The sequence below is a fragment of the Gavia stellata genome, chromosome 4 (assembly GCF_030936135.1).
Source record: "Gavia stellata isolate bGavSte3 chromosome 4, bGavSte3.hap2, whole genome shotgun sequence".
Taxonomy (NCBI): domain Eukaryota; kingdom Metazoa; phylum Chordata; class Aves; order Gaviiformes; family Gaviidae; genus Gavia; species Gavia stellata.
In genome coordinates this window covers 68,755,195-68,772,204 of record NC_082597.1, presented here as the reverse complement: position 1 = coordinate 68,772,204, position 17,010 = coordinate 68,755,195, and the positions used below count along the sequence as shown (strand labels likewise).

Below are 17,010 nucleotides of genomic sequence, written 5' to 3'. Positions count from 1 at the left end.
GCTCTTGATTAAAAACTAGAGTTAAAAAATTCAGACTGAATTAATTAAACATTCTTCATATTGATGACTTTCCCTCTATTTCAGTTCTTCCGTTTAGATGACTCTTGTCTACAGAAAAACTCTTGGCAAAGTCAAATTACAACATTAAAAATGTAGCCCTTTGTACATAATGCATACTTGTAATCTGGTGATGTTGCAAATTATAATTTATACTGGAGTATATGGAGTCTATGAAATTTACTTGAGTTGACTGTTTTTCAGTTCTTAAAAATGATTCAAAGATTTTCCTGTTATGGCTTACCCCCTCTTTCCACCACAGACATCACCTCTGAAATCTTAAGAGATGCTAGTGTTTTCAGCAGTGAACTCACAATACTTACTGCTTCTGTGTTAAAATTTGTCAAACTCGAGTATTAAAGAAAAATGTCACGAATAAGAGACTTTTTGTCTTGCAATATTTTTACGGTAATAGGAACTTGCTAATATTTTCATCATCTTGAAAGATCCCCATTTTTATGCACTCCAATTCAATGCTAGCTCCTTGACCATTCTACTGTTACTCTAATAAGCATAAAATTAATTTTCAGATTTTGTTGCTGGAATTCAAGCACAGCAAAATCAAATGTTTTGCTCCTTAGCAGGCATATCCATGACTTCAGGATTTGTTGGCAACCATTAATAGAAAATGCTTCCACAGAATGAGTTCAAAAAGCTTGTCTAGTGACAGCATCTACTAGGCTCCAACTCCTACTGCAAACCAGAGCCATGGAAAATGGGAAGAAAAATGCTCTACAACAGCATGCACACTTAAAAATGCACACACAGTAGATATAAATTACATACCAGGATAAATGTCTCAGTTCTCAGAGTTTCAGTTTTACTCTTCCTCTGTTCTTGCCCTTAGCACTTTGACGCTGTCCTCGCTTTTATCTGTGTCCTTTAATTTGATTATCTTTCACTCCTCCAACAGTTTTTTGTGTTCCTATGCCCACTACACCCATTCAACAAAAGCAGACCTCCTCATTCCTGATGGGCAGAGGTGACACAAGCAGATTTCTGAACCACACCCACACTTTCTCACATCATAGGTAGCACGGCTGTGCTTCACAAAAAAACTAGATTAATGGAGCAGCTTTGGAACTTTATGTATGGAAGCTTTGGTTCTTCTTTCCCCCATATAGCACATACATGGTACATATTTACAAGAAGATACAAGCACATACACACATATCCTTTAGATATCATAAAGTGTAAATTCGTATTATTTTTGATAAAAGTGAATAATAACTAATAAGCCATTGGCCAGACCATTTTAGCATTTGAGAAAGACAAAGGGGTATCCTCATAAGAAGACACATTGGAATACGCTTAGATATAGAGAAGGATAGAGCTCCATCTGTGGAATAAAAGGAGTCATAAGAAATTCAGACAACAAGGAAACGAGCCTAGTGAAAAAGGCTAGAAAAGACTATTTCAGGATGAAAGATGGTTTACATTGAACTGTAAACTGAAATGTAAACTACCATCCTCTGAAACTACAGGAAGGGCGCATATGTTTAGAAACAGTGCTCCATTTCAGGGGAGCTATATCTGATAATGCTGTCATGTACAGAACTGGCATAATTAAATATCAAATTCAGTCAATTCCAGAATGCTGGAAGGGAAAAGCCTTAAACCCCAAAACATAAAAATAAAATAATGTAGTTCACTATTGTACATATTTTGATGGTCCCCATTTTATCTTCAGTATTGACCAGAGGTGATTAATTACATCCTCAGACCTAAAGGAACTTTAAAAACCAAAGTTATTGCCAAGTCCTATGCTATTAGTCACTTTTTTATCATTGTATACATACATTTAATTTAACATATGCAGGTTAGGGACTCTGTGACTTACAACGTCTTTGCTTTTACAAAGAGAATAAGGACTTTTTTTGAATACACATGGAATATCATGGTAAAAACATGTACTTTGATGGGAATAACTGGCTTGGGAGGCATCAATCACTTTTATACTTTCCCTGTTGATGTATGCAAGACAATCTTGAGGCTGACATGTTTCTCAGATGAGATGCATGTAAAGCAACGATGCCGGCTGCCTCATTATTTTGACTAGGATATTCTGTAACACACTTTCCTGAGGAAAATGCCTCAAGTACAAAATGGAGAGATATGCTGTATTTAATGTGAACCATCCATTAATTCAGTAAACTAAGAGAAACCATATTCTTAGCACAGTTGCATTCATAAAAGTATCAGCAGATAGGAGAGGAAAAGAGAAAGATCTTTCCATCAGTGTTTTCTACACAACCTCCATGTTTGCTCTAGAATGAAAATCAGAATTATTCCTACCTTCATAAGTGAGCGTCTTCTTCCTTTTCATCATTTACTTACCTGATCTTTCCTGTTTAATTGCTGTGCTTCAGCAGATCTTTACAAGCATTTTCTCTAAAACTTTTAACATCATATACTAACAGACAACCATTGCAAGAGCGGTGATTCAAAAAGAATGTGAAATCAACAGCAAGTGTAAATTAATCATTCACTTTATCATTTTTTCCAGTGAAGAGATTTTCTCAGTTCAAACTCCAAGGCATGAAATTCAAGTTTGACACTGCCACAGTTGGATTAAATTTTTCAGATGGTTGACTTGAAAAGAGGGATCTGATCTATACAGTCAGACAGACATGTAAGTCTGCAGTTAATTGAGCTAGTGCGAAGAGATGAGAAAGTAGCTTTATTCTTTCTTGAATGTTTTACAAATCTATTATAAAGTAATAATTTTCATAAATTCAAGGGTCCAAAATTTCCACAGACATTTTCAGAAGTTTTCTTTCAAAAAATTGATATGAAAAAATCAAATTCTGAGAAAAAATGCAAAGAAACTCATGTGAAATATTTTCTCTTAAAAGGATAAGTGAAGAAAAAAGAAGTTTCATATAAATTTTTAAAATATTGTCATGGCATCTCAATCCTTTAACATACTTTACTTAAAATAAATTTATTCTGCTTTAAAACTGATACTACAAGGCATAAATGAATCCTATGTACTGTAGCCTAATAATCGATATTTGACTTTTGTAGCTCTATATGAAGGCTCCTGGTCAGTAAAGGATGCTTTCTTCTTCGCTAGGGAACAGGCGTGAGGAGAAGGGCTCTGTCCTGTGTACTGCCTTCTCTTCTGGAAATGGGGGTTGTTGTGGAGATAATTTGACAGCAGAAAAGAGAAAATTGTGGACGCAGACATAGAGAAACAAAATGTACTTTAAATGAGAAATAGCTACCAATCTCTCCTCCATTGTTTTGAGAGAAGAAGGGAGATGGAAGGGGGAGGGGAAGGTTAAGGGGATGTTCCTCTTTGCCTTCAAATTAATGGAAAATTTATTTGCCTAGTCCAGATCAAGAATCATCTATTCCAAGCTGATAAATATCTGTGACTAGTTAGGTCAGCATGCATGGCAGCAATCTTGGCAGCAGATCTCAACATCTCCTTCAGGAGGAATATTATCTCTGAGCAAATTCTTTACTAACCAGAATCGAAAAAGCATACATAGATTTGGCTACAGTGCAAACTGCTTTGAAAAAGAATCTGACCAAAAACATTTCCTCCATGAAGTCAGTGATAAATGATATGAGAGACATTTCCTGTTCTCTTGTACGCATTAAGAGTTTGCTTTGCATAGAAACTCAATTACATGCCCTAGAAAGTTCTCCCCACAACATCGTGAAACAATGACATGATGATTAGAAGAGAATCACAAACTACACATAAACACACAAGAAACACCCTCATGCAGAGACTACGCAAGCAAGGGGGAAGGAGCACAACTGGGTTTCACAAAGCACACAGGAGCGAGATGTGGGAGTGACCGTCAGAAACTTTACTATTGGCAAGAGAAGTCAATTCTCACCGTTCTGAACAAAATGGCTGAACTAAGAGCATCTGACTGGTTATGCCCAAATACCCTCCTCCTCATCCTAGTGGTGTAGAGGTGGCAATGGGAGAAAAGCCCCAGAGCAGCATGGGAATGAAATAAAGAGTTGGTTAGTATTTAAAGCACGTATGTAAGTACAAATAGCAGTACAAAGTGTTTAATTCCTTATGCAATATTCTGAGCCACCTTGAGGTACAGCTTTCTTTGCTCTCTTGTAGGCTTTGTCAGCTTTTTATGCAAAGGGAAAGTGCATTCAGACCCTCCCTCCCTATCACCCTCCCCTGCAAGGTCTTGATAAGAATTTCCTTAAAAGTTTAAATTTTATCTTTTCTTTACATTTTATCTTTTCATTTCATCCGTGAATGCTATGCTGCATTCATTTGCAAGCATGTACTACAGTTACATTCTGGAAATGGCTTCATTTCTCTATAGATTTGCAGTGTAGAAACAAAAGATATTCTAACATTTCCTCCAAATTAAGATTAGCAAAGCCATTTAATTTGCAGTATTAACAACTGCACTCTCCCAAAGAAGGTAAGACCAAAATTTTTCAAAAACATTGCAGAAAATTCGAGTCAGGCAATTTACAGTTTTTTATTTATCATCTGGAGGAGGGTATTGAAACAAGATGCAAAAGGAACTTGTTTTGAAAATGAGAATTTTTCTGTTCATTCCTTTGTATATACCCCTTATTGTCTTCTGATACAGACATGAAAAGAGATTTTTAAAGATCACCTTTTTGCAAGGTGAGTATGTAATTGTTTTTTGCCATTTTCCTCTTGCACCTTACTCATAATTTCTGCATATCACTGGGTTGGTGCTTAAAGGTCTAGATTGAGATGCCTTCCTTCAAATCTCAACAATTTCTAGATGAGCCAGAGGGCAAAGAGGAGTGCCAAACATTCCTTCACTTTGTCAAGGCAGTGATTAATGATCGTTAATATTTTAATTAAACTGGAATGGATGAGATTACAACATGGGATATGCAATTATGTTGGCATTTTCTGTGCTACCCAAGGGATAGGTAATCTCTCTGATAGTTATCAAGCACATGGCTGTGCTTTGTAAATGACACAGGAGGCTCCTCACTGCCTTGGAGATGGTAAATTGATTTTCCTTCAGTTCACGGCCCATTGAGTTTGTGAGGGAGCAGTCTGTGCTCATTTGGCACAGAGGCTGGGATTTCCTCATGGGAAATGAAGGGAACTGCTTGTATGCAATCCATAGATCAGAAAGCTGATCCTGGAGCATGATTTCCTGCTACTGAAGACAAGAAACAGTCCTGGACACTCCACACACTCAAGCAGTAAACCTGAGTTACTAAAGTCTGAATACGCCAGGCGGGACTCCAGCCTTGCATTTTAAGGGAATAATGTTTCTTTCTTTGTCTGCCACCTCTTCTCCACCCACTTAATAACAGCTTGGGAACTGTTTGTTCGCATTTCAGGAGTTTTCAAGGAAGGCGACACAACAGCAACATCCATTTCTAGTTTGTAACTGCACTCTGGAATGCTATTTTTGTTCCAAGGTATTGCAAGCATGTCAGGGAAAATTACATACGACTCAAAATAATCAGCCCCCATAGTAAAAATTACTTTAAAAGCAAAAAAGAGAGACACATTACCTGGTCGGGGGAGGGCTTGTGGTTGGTTTGGTTGGAATGGGATGAGGATTTGAGGTGGTCATCCTCATAGTTGTCAGCCATCAGCTTCATACGGTTCTGAGTCTGTTCCAAAAAAAAAAAAAGAAGAAACTCAGTCTACCTTCTAATGTGATCATTGGGACTAAAGGGAATAGGGTGTTTATGCGATCTTTTATGTCCAAAATCCATACATGGAAAAAAATAAGACATAATATACATAAAACATTACTAGGTATTACTATAGAGCATTGGTAAAAACTGAGACACGTTCCAACCACTTCACTTTGAGGCTAAGTTATTTTTGCAATTAAGTGGCTCATCTGACTTGTACCTACTAAACCTTGTGCTGTACATGTGTGTACAAAGAAACTAATTTTTTCTTATAGAACCTTGGGATTAAGGTTCAAACACCAATTTGGAGAACAATTCAATGAAAACATGTTAGATGTGCCTAAGTCAGTAAAAAAAAAACCCCAAACAGTTAAAAAAAAAGAGTAAACAAGTTGAAAATGGGAATGCTGAACATAGCTTATTACTTAAGGAGTCCATCCAGTGCCATTATGCAAATCAGTTTTCAACTGATATACCAAAGAGTAGGAAAATTCTGAGACTGGTCAGAAAAATATGAATTATAGAAAAGCCTTCCTGTGAGGAAATGAAAAAGTTAATAAATAAGTCTTTGGGAAGAAAAGGTGACATAATAAAGCTGTATAAAATTACAAACTGCATACAGTCAAGCAAAGAATTAACAAAACATGAAACAAGTTTCTTAGCTTGTTCTTAGCTTTTATTCAACTTCTCAGGAAACTTCAAGATCCAGAGGATCTGTAATTTCTAAAAACACAAAATATGAAATAAATTGCGTAAGAATAAATGGAATACCTTACCGTAACATTACCATTTCAGGTAAGCAATTGCAATGAACATTAAAATAGACTACATCACTCTGTCTGTAAAGGACAGTGTTAGTGAGATAAAGCCCTTTTAACATACTACCCTGAAATGAGGTCCCCGAGCACCTGCAAACATGCACATATAAACAAGGAAAGAAATCCACCTGGGCAAAATGTCCCACCTCCCCAGCAGGGCTTACAAAGACCATTCAGGCAGCAATGACACTCTACGAGTAGCCTAGAGGGGACCACGAAAGAGCTGGGTCTAGGGTCTTGCAAAGTGAGCTGCCGTCCCTATGTCAGCTGCTTCACTTCAAGTTATCTGGGTGCCACGGTCATTGGGCACACACACCTGGAGCAGACCCAAAATGGAGCGACGGCATTTCTCCTCCCAGCTCATAAGGTAGACAAAGTCCCATTTTGAGCTTTGTGAAATCCTTGTACTCCAAAAAAATAAAAAGGCTAGCCAGATCTATGTTAAATATGATACACAGTAAATTATGCACAGCTAGACATATTAAATCATCAGAGATGCACTAAAATTAAATGTTTTAAATGAAAGCTCAAAGGTCTTTGTAAAAATGCCAGCTGTTGATTCAATCCCTTCATAACCGCATGGTTTCTCACTGAAAAATCTAATTTTAATGAGCATCTCGAGGCTAGAGAATGCAGATTCTACTTGACTGTACTCAGATCATTATAGAGAGGGTCCAGGGTTTGAATCTGGATTTGATTTTATTTTGGATTAATTTAACAAAAGCTAATGGTAAATTAAGCTTAAGCAATAAGCAATGTAATCATACAAAATCTTTATATTGCTTGCTCTGTTTTGTCAAACAAGTTTTGAAGCCCAAGTCTGACTCATCATTTATAAATTACTACTTGAAACATGCTACATTAATACTTAAACAACCAGTTTATTGTAGAGGTGCTTTCTCCATATTTAGTATTTTATTATATTTAAGGTTGACTCTTTAACAATTTCTTCTTTGCAATGAGAGCTACTGATTTTAAATTATTTCACATTTATTTGCAGATTTTTGGTTTTGATAATAAATAAGAACTTCTTAAATTACTTTCAGCGTGTATGTATAAAAAATCTATTAAAAAGCAGAAGTTTAGCAGAATGTTAGTACAGCACATTAACTTTTCTGAGAGAAAAAGCAGCTCTTCCAGAGAGAGGCAGCATGTTTTATGATATTGCATGAAAAAAACCATGTTAGCGCTAATACGGGAAGAGAAGAATATAAAGATCTAAACATTTAAAGCACAGTATCTCTCACAGAAAATTCTGAAGTGGAATTGAAGAGGTTGCGTACTTCTGTCACTTAACTTCAAGTAGAATAACCTACTATTAACACTTGGCAGGAGCTATGAGAAGAGGTTGAGAGAATTAGGCTGGTTTAGCCTGAAAAAGAAGAGACTTCTTTAATTACTTGATAGGAGGAAATAGAGAAGATGAAGCCACGCTCTTCCTGGAGGGGACGGGACAAGAGGTGGGGGATGTAAATTGGAACACAGGAAAGTCTCATTAGAGATCAAAAAAATTCATTTCATAATGAGGCTGATCAAACACCAGAACAGGCTGCCAAGAGGCTGTGGCATCTTCATCCTTGCAGGTACTGAAAATGCAACTGGACATGGCCTTAAGCAAGCTGCTCTAGTTAGAGATGCTCTCAGCAGGTGGTTGGACACAGAGGCCACTCCAATCTAAAGCATGCTGCAATTATTATTTGGGCTTTTCATGTTCAGATAATGTTATAGCTATCAAGGCTGGAGTTTTCAAAAGAAGAGGGAGCTAAGTTCCAAAATTCCTCCTAGTTGCTAAATATGATTTAGCTGCTTAGTTCCATTACAGCCATTTGAACATTTTAACCCAGAACAATCTCTGCAGCATCCCAATGATGACAATCATATAGAATCAGTTAATCTAGAAAGACGTTTTCTGTGTTCTCCCTTTAGTCCAACCTGACTTTCCACTGCTTCTGCTGTTAATCTAAGAGTGCATGTTTGTGATATACAAGTCTTGGCAAGAAAACACCGAAATCAGTATTGTGATTTCACTACAGGAATTAATTTACACTTATATCATTAGAATTAGGCAAAAATCAAGAGAAGGAAGAAAAGCTTCCCTCCTAGTCCTGCTTAGGACTGGAATACTAACTGGTGAAATTCTAACTGCAAATTTTTAAAATAACTGGAAATACATGAACTCAGTTTCTCTCCTATTGCTCCTCTCCAGAAAAAAATGTTCAAAAGGACGGAAATTTCTAGAGCATATGGTTGTTGCAATGATTTAAAAACAAACTGTTTACTTTACTGTGGGGAACCACTCCAACATCCTGCAGTCCTGAACTGCTTTGTCATGGTGCTATTATACAATCTGCTCCCACCTTATGAGGTTATGGCTCAGATCCTAGGGCAAACATTTCTACATCACTGTAAAAAGTATGAACAACAAAGTGGTTTAACCACTGGGTCCTGTGAGAAAATAAATGAGCAGGGCAGACAAATCGGTTGTGTCAGGAGTGCTTTTGTCTAAAACCTCTAGTGCTTGTAAGCAGAACTAGTGATGATAAGAACCGGATGTCGGATCCAAATTTTGCTTAAAAAATATCATGCGCCATTACAGGTGCCTTCTTACAAGCCTTCTACATGTGCCAATAAAACGCTAGAACGAAAAAAACATGACAAAACTCCACAACTCAATAGGCTTCTTGATTTTTTTCCAGAAGGTTTCTTTTTTTTTTTTTTGACAGAATAGATTTCCTAACCTTATTACTTGCCCTCCAATCGCACAACCCCCCAAAAAACCCCACACCTTGTCAAAGCCCTTGACAACGCTCTTTAGTCTCCCAATAATCACCATGGAAAAGAACAATCCCAAACCCTTTAGACTAGTGTCAGTCCTCAAAATTACTGAAGAGCCATTGCACACTCTCAAGCTCCTAACTGAAAGCCAGGAATGACTGTGAACTTGCCACAGGAGGTCTGCAGAGCACAGTCTGTGAAACACAGTTCTAAAGTGTAACATTTACAAGGGTATTGTATCTAAAAAAACCCCAACTTCCTTCGGTTATATATTAGACTATACTCTAGTACTATCAGATCTTGCCCACCCTCCCTTTTTTTTTACCCCAGAACTTCTGCAATTGTCCTTTTGCCTCTCTGATACACTTATTCTTAATGCCCTTCTTGCTTCTTGTCATTATTTAACCCTGGCCTCTGCCCTATCCCTTGCTACAGCAGGCAGTTATATTAAAAGAAAAAAAGCATCAGGAGAAAATATGAGATAAACTTGTTTTAATCATAAATGTGAATGGTCAGCATCAGCACCTCTTTTAAACATGCTCTCTTTTCTTTTGTTGTTTCATGGTCCTGCAGGGGTTCCACTATATTGTCACCATGCTTTTTCTGGTTATCACAAAGTTTACTTCTGCCTGTATTTTATAATCACTAAATGTTTGCGTAAACAAGGACATTACCATGGAGTAGACTATTTCTACTGCAGCCAACACCTCAAAACTTTCATTCCAAACAGAACTTGTATAATATTTTAGCTGCCAAAGCTGTAGCCATGGTGAATTTTGTTTAAGAATCACTAAGTTCCTCCTTCATGGATGTACTGCTTCAAAGCACAGTCTCACCTGGAGGTTCCGAAGAGGAAGTTATTTTATGTTCACTGCAGACTACACTGGTAGCTTGTTTGTGCACCTCCACCCTAAAGACCAAATTAATAGATTTTATCACAGTTAAATTATTACTTGTGAAAAAACAGAACTGATGCTGACCCACAAAGTGTAAGGGAAAGTCAGAGACATGTTCTGGAACACAGCTGGTAAAAGCTAGAGGAAACCTGCCTAGGTCTGACAAGCTCTTTGTAGTGGAATTCCACATATAAATTTGAAACTCACAGATTTAACTACAGACATTGTTTATAATATATTTTAGAGAATGTTTTTATCTGAAAGCTTGCACTAAGTTGTATGTTATAATGAGAATACATACCTTTCTTAAGCATTTCTGCAGGATGGCTAGTCTTCTGCTAACTATTACCCTGGCAAGTTTTTGAAACCAAATTTTATTTGTAGGAACAGCACATTTCTGTATCTCTAGACAAGACCTCTAATAAACAGCAGATACTAGCTCATAATTTGTGCATTCATTATATTGATCTACTCTGCTTCATACTCACATTGCAGTAACTTACTCAGAGAGTTCACATCAAATCTGTTTCTCCACCATGCAACACAGCGGAAACCATGACTCAGTGACTACTTTCTCATTTTTTGTAAAATATTTGAGTAGGGTAATTTCTGGCTTTGCTAACCAGTCTAAACAAGCTTTATTAATCCTTTAATGTAGAGTTTAAAAAGCCCCAAACTAAGTAAACATTAATATAATGACTGTACTTGTGATAAATGTATACGTGGTGGAGACTGTGTCAGTGAGTTAAAGGAGTCATCCCATTTCAATTTGAGGTGAATGTTTCACTGGAAGCACACACATACAAATGGAGCAGTTTAGAAACCTTTCACCACTAACAACATAGAAATATAATGGAGAAACTCAGGTGATTTTTTTTTCTAATTCGTGAGCCAAATTCAGTATTATGTTCTTGCAAAGACTTTCAGGTAGTCCTTTTCTATTTGCTGAAAACACACAGTGAGCCATACTCCCCGTAAATATCCAAACAGCTCCCTGCCGGAATCTGGCTGTCAGAAACACAGAGAGAATAATCCCTCCTCGCCTAGAAGGCGAGAATGTGTTACTAGAATGTGATGCCCTGCCTTGAGTATATCTATACCTACCTTGAATACACACCTACCTTGAGCACAGGGTCTCTGAAAGATTGTTTCAAGTATTTTACTCTATGCCCCCTTCCCATTCATGATATTTAACGATCCAGGAGACACTCTTCAAATTTGTGAAGAGATGGTACACACTGTTGTCATTTTTGTTTGTGAGGTTTAAAAGACACATCATTAGTAAGGTCTGGCTTTCCTTTTGGCTATGTTTAAGATTAGCAAATGAGATTCCTGTATTAGCAGCAAACAAACACAATGTTCGGCTGCATACATATGAAAATCATTCTCGTTACTACAGTTCTGTACATCCTGGAGCCTGTGTTTTTGTAAGCCCAACAAAGAGCACCTGCAGCATGCAGCTGCTGGGCTTTGTCAAAGCCTGCAGGATTTAACACAGATTCTACCTGAGATACCTACCCGCTTCTGCATCAACTGTTGGCAATGTTACAACAAAGTTACATTATAAAATGAAAGAATTTATCAGCCCACTCAATTTCTGTGTTTAATGGTTTCATTTTTCTGTTCATCTCCCCACATGTGATAATTACAAAGAAACTTCATTCTGGAGAATTCATATTCAAAAACCTTTGAACTAAACTAAAGGAGGCAGATCATTTAGATACGGAGTTCTCTCCAAGGCTTGACATATGTAGATATATGCGGACAGATTTAAAAAACTAACTTTGAACTGAAATTTTCCCTGTACAGGAATATGTCTCTTGGAGCTTTATTAGATCCTTAGGAGATGAACAAATAACTAACTATGGGTTTGCCTGATGACAAAGTTTATTGAAATCTATTGCTCTGAATCCTGTATAGAGAAAACTAGCGACACAAAAGACAACACAAATCAGATCTTGTGTTTGGGATTCCTTATTGTGTTATACTACATGAACATTATATAGTAAGTGTTCTTTCAGCTCTCCTGTTCTCTCTTTAAAGATACGCCAAGCTGTGTTTAAGACTGACTGATCACTGGTAATAGAACTGCCTTTCTCTTATTTCTTTCACAAGAGGTAGAATCTGCCCAGTCACAGATCTAAAAGGAAAAAAAAAAATTAAAAAATCCTTCCTTCTCTCATGGCTAACTACTCAGAAGCAAACCAAGTATGTTAGTTCTCTGGCATCTTTCCCACCGCATGTAAGGGTCTTTGGCAGAAAGCTCAGTAAGGTGTGTTTACCTGTATCTCAGAGATGTCTGAGCAAGGGCTGGACTCTGAGAACATTTACAACCATATTGTAAACCTAATTTATACTGTCTGGTTAGCCTATGCATCAGAAAAACCTTTCAGGCAAGATCAAAAGGACAAATGGTATCCTGTGACAACAGCCTCAAAGAATCCTGGATCCGTCACACTATATAAAACCAAAAAAAATATTTATTGAAATTGATCTGAAGACAGCAACAGCAAGCAAAATGAGCTGCTGTTTTAATTCTTCAGATGAAATAACAGAACTGGTTATATTCACCTTCCGGTAGTGAGCATATAAAACCTCTATATTCCAGGTTTAAAGTAAGCAGGTAAGTAGTTTTTGTGTTATGAGCCTGCCCTATGGTGCAGTTTGTTAGGGCAAGTCTGATCTCGGTCCCACGCCACGGCAGAGAAGGGCCTTACTGCAGAATTTTCTGCCAGAGAATATAAGATCAGTATCCTTTGCTGCCACATGCCCTGAAAGCAGAAAAGACTAATTCATTTAAATTAGCTTAACAGCAACTGTTTTTTGCTAAATCACGCTACTACATCCACTCTCCATCTATTGTGCCGTCTTCATTACTTCTTTCATCAGTTAAGAACTGATTTCTTTTGCAGACAGCATGGCTACCCTTGAAGAGCATAGGAGTCCACTTTATTACCCATTTTATGCTGGCTAATGAAATCTGCGTGCTTTGGATTTGTATTCTACATCTTCTAAGCATGGCCTTCAACCCTATAATAATCTCCTTCTCCAGCCTGCCTCCCCCATGGTGTCTCCAGGCAAGAGTCACCTGGGACCAATGTGAAAGTATGTATGTTCTGAATGGCCAGCCATATGCGTATGCTACAGCCAAACAAAATATATCACAGCTCAATTCTTGCCTTTCCCTGTGTGGGAGCACTACTTAGGTTTTTTTTCGCCTATACCCAGCTGTGGATGTTAATTAAGTTCCTGTAAGTTACACAATCTTTGAGACTTCTTTCCCTCTGTCAAATATGGTTGAAAATGGTCAATAAATTGACAGTTACTTGGTGGGAACTACAGCTCAGCTAAGCAGATGGATAGCACTGTCATTTAAACTCTTCTTTGGAGGACTTCAGGAGAAAAGCTGGTCCAAACTAGCATGTTCTGTTCAAGTTGTAAGAGTTTGGATGTAGTCTCTCAATATATCCTTGCATTAAATGTTGCACAGGAATGGAGTTTTCTGATACCGCGGCACCATGCCTTTTTTTAAGACTCTGGGAGGCTGAATTGCTACAAATTCTCAAGTGAACAGCAAGAAGGCTCTCATGTTTAGTTCAGGTGTCTGCCGAACATAATATATACAGTTTATTCAGGCTCTTTAACCTACTTTGATACATACCACCAAGGACAACTCACCTGAACAAAAAAGTGAAATGCTACTTCTATAATAATGTGAAAGGAAATAACAGTCTTTGTCATGGTCCTCATTACTCAAACTGTTGAAAACTCCTGATTGTACTTCTCCCCTTGCTCATTTTTCCCCTGTCATGGTGTGTTTGTGGGTCCAAGCTAAAAATCTCCTCTTATATTTTATCAATTGAGAGAAAGACAAAGACAAAAAAGCAGCAAGAAAAACAAGCTGAAATGTACTTTGGAGCATAGACACTCCCTAAAAACTTTGATAGGTTGGCAATACATGTGTTTTACAAAGCAAAATGTAAAAGATATCTGAGGTTATGCTAAGGTTGGAAATGCATTCCAACATTATAACGATCCTGTGATTACTTTACACTTGTGCAATTTCAGCACCAACATTAAGCACCAGAGATAAGGTTAGTCTTACAAAATCTACAAATACCTGAAGGCAAAACCCCTAAATTACCTACATCGTATCCCATAGAACAGGCAAGTATTTCTATCAAAAATAGAACAAGCTTTGTTTGACATAGTTGGTGGGACTCCTTCTGTTTTGTTGTTACTATTTACTTGAAATTTCTCATTCCCTTTTCACTTCAGCTTCACTCCACACCCTGCTCATTTTACTCTTGTCTATCTTACTCTGTCCCTCTTTCCTTTGTTATTCAATTTGGTTCTCCTTTCCAAAATAAATCCACTCGCATATGCTCAACTTCACAAAGCTGCCTGTATAACACAACTGCCTTAGTCACTCTGCTTTTGTCTCTTAGTCTTTCTCCTAGTCTGAAATCAGAAAGTTTCTCAACCCAGTGATACCTATGAAAACTGACTGGCAAAATCGCATCGAGGAATTTATATATAAGATGCATCCTACTGTAAAATCTTGAAACCTAGTCACAATCCCCTGCTTCGACAAAATCATTTGTAGGCCATCTGCCCATGTATATCTACGTACACCTTTCCTAGTTGATGTCATTTGGAAGTTTTCAAATCTTTGTCTATTGTGACTGTGTCTTTACAATAAATATAGTAAAAGCATTCCTTTATCCAGGTATTTTTATTTTTGGAAGGTATATATCAGTGTTTTTACCACAGCTCTTTTACCCTTACGTATTTTTATTGTTATATGACTCACCACTTCAATTGCATTTGCCTGTAGCTTCAAAGAGTTGTTAATAGCAACCCCTCTCTATACATGCTGTTCTTGGCAAAAAAAAGTAGTTATGTACAGATACAAATTCCTAGATGCTAAAGTGATGTGAGCTGCTCAGTATCATCTCAACACAGACTGCCTGTAACTGCCCAGAACCCAGCTCTGGGTGTATACACGAATGTGTCTATGTCTACATGATATAAACAGTGTTGATAGCAACTTTTTTTAAAAAAACACAATGAAACCTCAAGACTATTTATGCTTGTTCTGAAATTAATTTTAAAAGCTGTTGCATATAAAAGAAAAAGAAAACCAGTATTATTCTTTTTCTGCCTCACTTTCATCTTTGAATCTAGGCAAAATCCTCCACGGTAACTGCTGGAGAGAAGAGTTGAAAGGGCACTTCCTTTGACAACCAACAGAGCTTTGCTACCCCAAACTAAATTAAAGCTAAGAATTTTCTCTGTATGGCCAATTATTAGGGTTGACATCCATGTAGAAGAGCCCTGCCTCATAAGAACCATACAAACACAGACATTACATTCCTGTCTGTCCACACCATCTGTGCGTGTGGTCTGCAGACACAGGATTCCTGTCCATCCACACTGTCCCTGTGTTTGGTCCACAGAGGCAGGATTCCTGCCCGAGCATGCAGCAGCACATATGCAGTACAGAGCTGGACAGATGATTCCTGTCCATTTGCCCTGCTCTTGCACGCAGTATACAAGCAAGAAGGATCACAATAAACCAAGACTTTTTTTTTCTTGCCTCCTGCAGAGGTTGATTTTTCCTATTAAGTCTGCATCAAAGCTTAGATAACAGTACTAGCTGGAAAGACTAAAGAAACATTCGGGTTTTCTACCGTATTTGTGCCAAAATTATTCTTATCAAAGAAAGAAGTTCTCTTCCTTTCTACAAAATTCATGGCACACAATATATAGAGATGTGCCAGTTTGGTCAGATGAATTTCTCTAAGGAGTCTGCATTTCAGACAGTATTCCTGTCATTGCCTGCTCTATTCCTAATCTGTTGTCTTTCCGTGATTTACATTATATTATGCCATTACATATGAGTAGACGCCCACTCACTGGGCACCATAAAGCACGCTGTAAAGCTTAGAGAAAAAATCTTAGAAAATTCCATCTCTGCTATAGAACCACCAAAAGAAAAAGGTTTGTAGAACAACATGAAAAAACAGCCAGTCATGCCTCTGGTGGTTTTTCCTTAATGATCCTTTTACTGCAAAGTCATTAAACTTATATAGGTGACGCCACATGTCAAAGAGCCCGGACAAAGCAGAGGAAGAAGTAGAGATGAATGAATAGAAGGACAGGGGCAACCTCAACTTACTTATTGCAACTAGAAGACCTAGGAGGCAACAAGTAAGCCTTCATATTTTTTAAGCCCTCTTTGTATCATAAAACAGATTGCTGGCTGCCAATGGAGAAGGACTAGCTAGTTTTGGTAAACAGCAAAGGACGGAAGAGAGGAGGAAGAGACATCAAGAAATCTTTTCAGTATCAGATAATGATGAAAAGGATAGAGATGGACAATAAGGAACTAGTCTTAGTCTGCACTTCCCAATCTGTGGATCCTTCCCACCAAATCTGTGAATCCTCCTTTTTCCAGTCCAGAAGAACATACTGATATCTTGCCTGTCTCCCTACGAGATATGGAGGAGACTTGAAACGTGCACAAAATTAAGATCTCTGTGTATAAAGAAATATATTTCCCCTTAAAAAAAGAAAAAAAACCTAGAATGAGAAGGTACAGTACTTATTACTTCCAAAGAGCAAATAAACCCCTGCAGTCTTCCAAGTTTTAAACAACTTATGTATGTGTGTGTTCTTAAGGATCACTATATTGCTTTTATCATTTTTTCAACACCATTTATGTCAGCAGTTGACAGAAGTTTGGGTTGCTAGCTGTAATAAAGGAGGTGAAGCCAAGGTTATATCTACTAGTGTTTTGGAGATGGAGGGCACACTGGCTTGGTATCAGA

At 37.6% G+C, this 17,010-nt stretch overlaps 1 protein-coding gene across 3 annotated transcripts in view; it reads right to left on the bottom strand.

The window, feature by feature from the left end:
- The window catches only part of ERC1 (ELKS/RAB6-interacting/CAST family member 1), a 291,590-nt gene that overhangs the window by 22,654 nt on the left and 251,926 nt on the right, over positions 1-17,010 (bottom strand). For 2 of the 3 annotated variants that reach the window (XM_059816571.1, XM_059816572.1), the window contains one exon: positions 5,560-5,661. In XM_059816571.1, the coding sequence (XP_059672554.1) occupies positions 5,560-5,661 (102 nt within the window). Of the gene's footprint in view, positions 1-3,951; positions 3,979-5,559; positions 5,662-17,010 lie in introns of those variants that run through there. The other variant, XM_059816573.1, reaches the window with a different exon arrangement.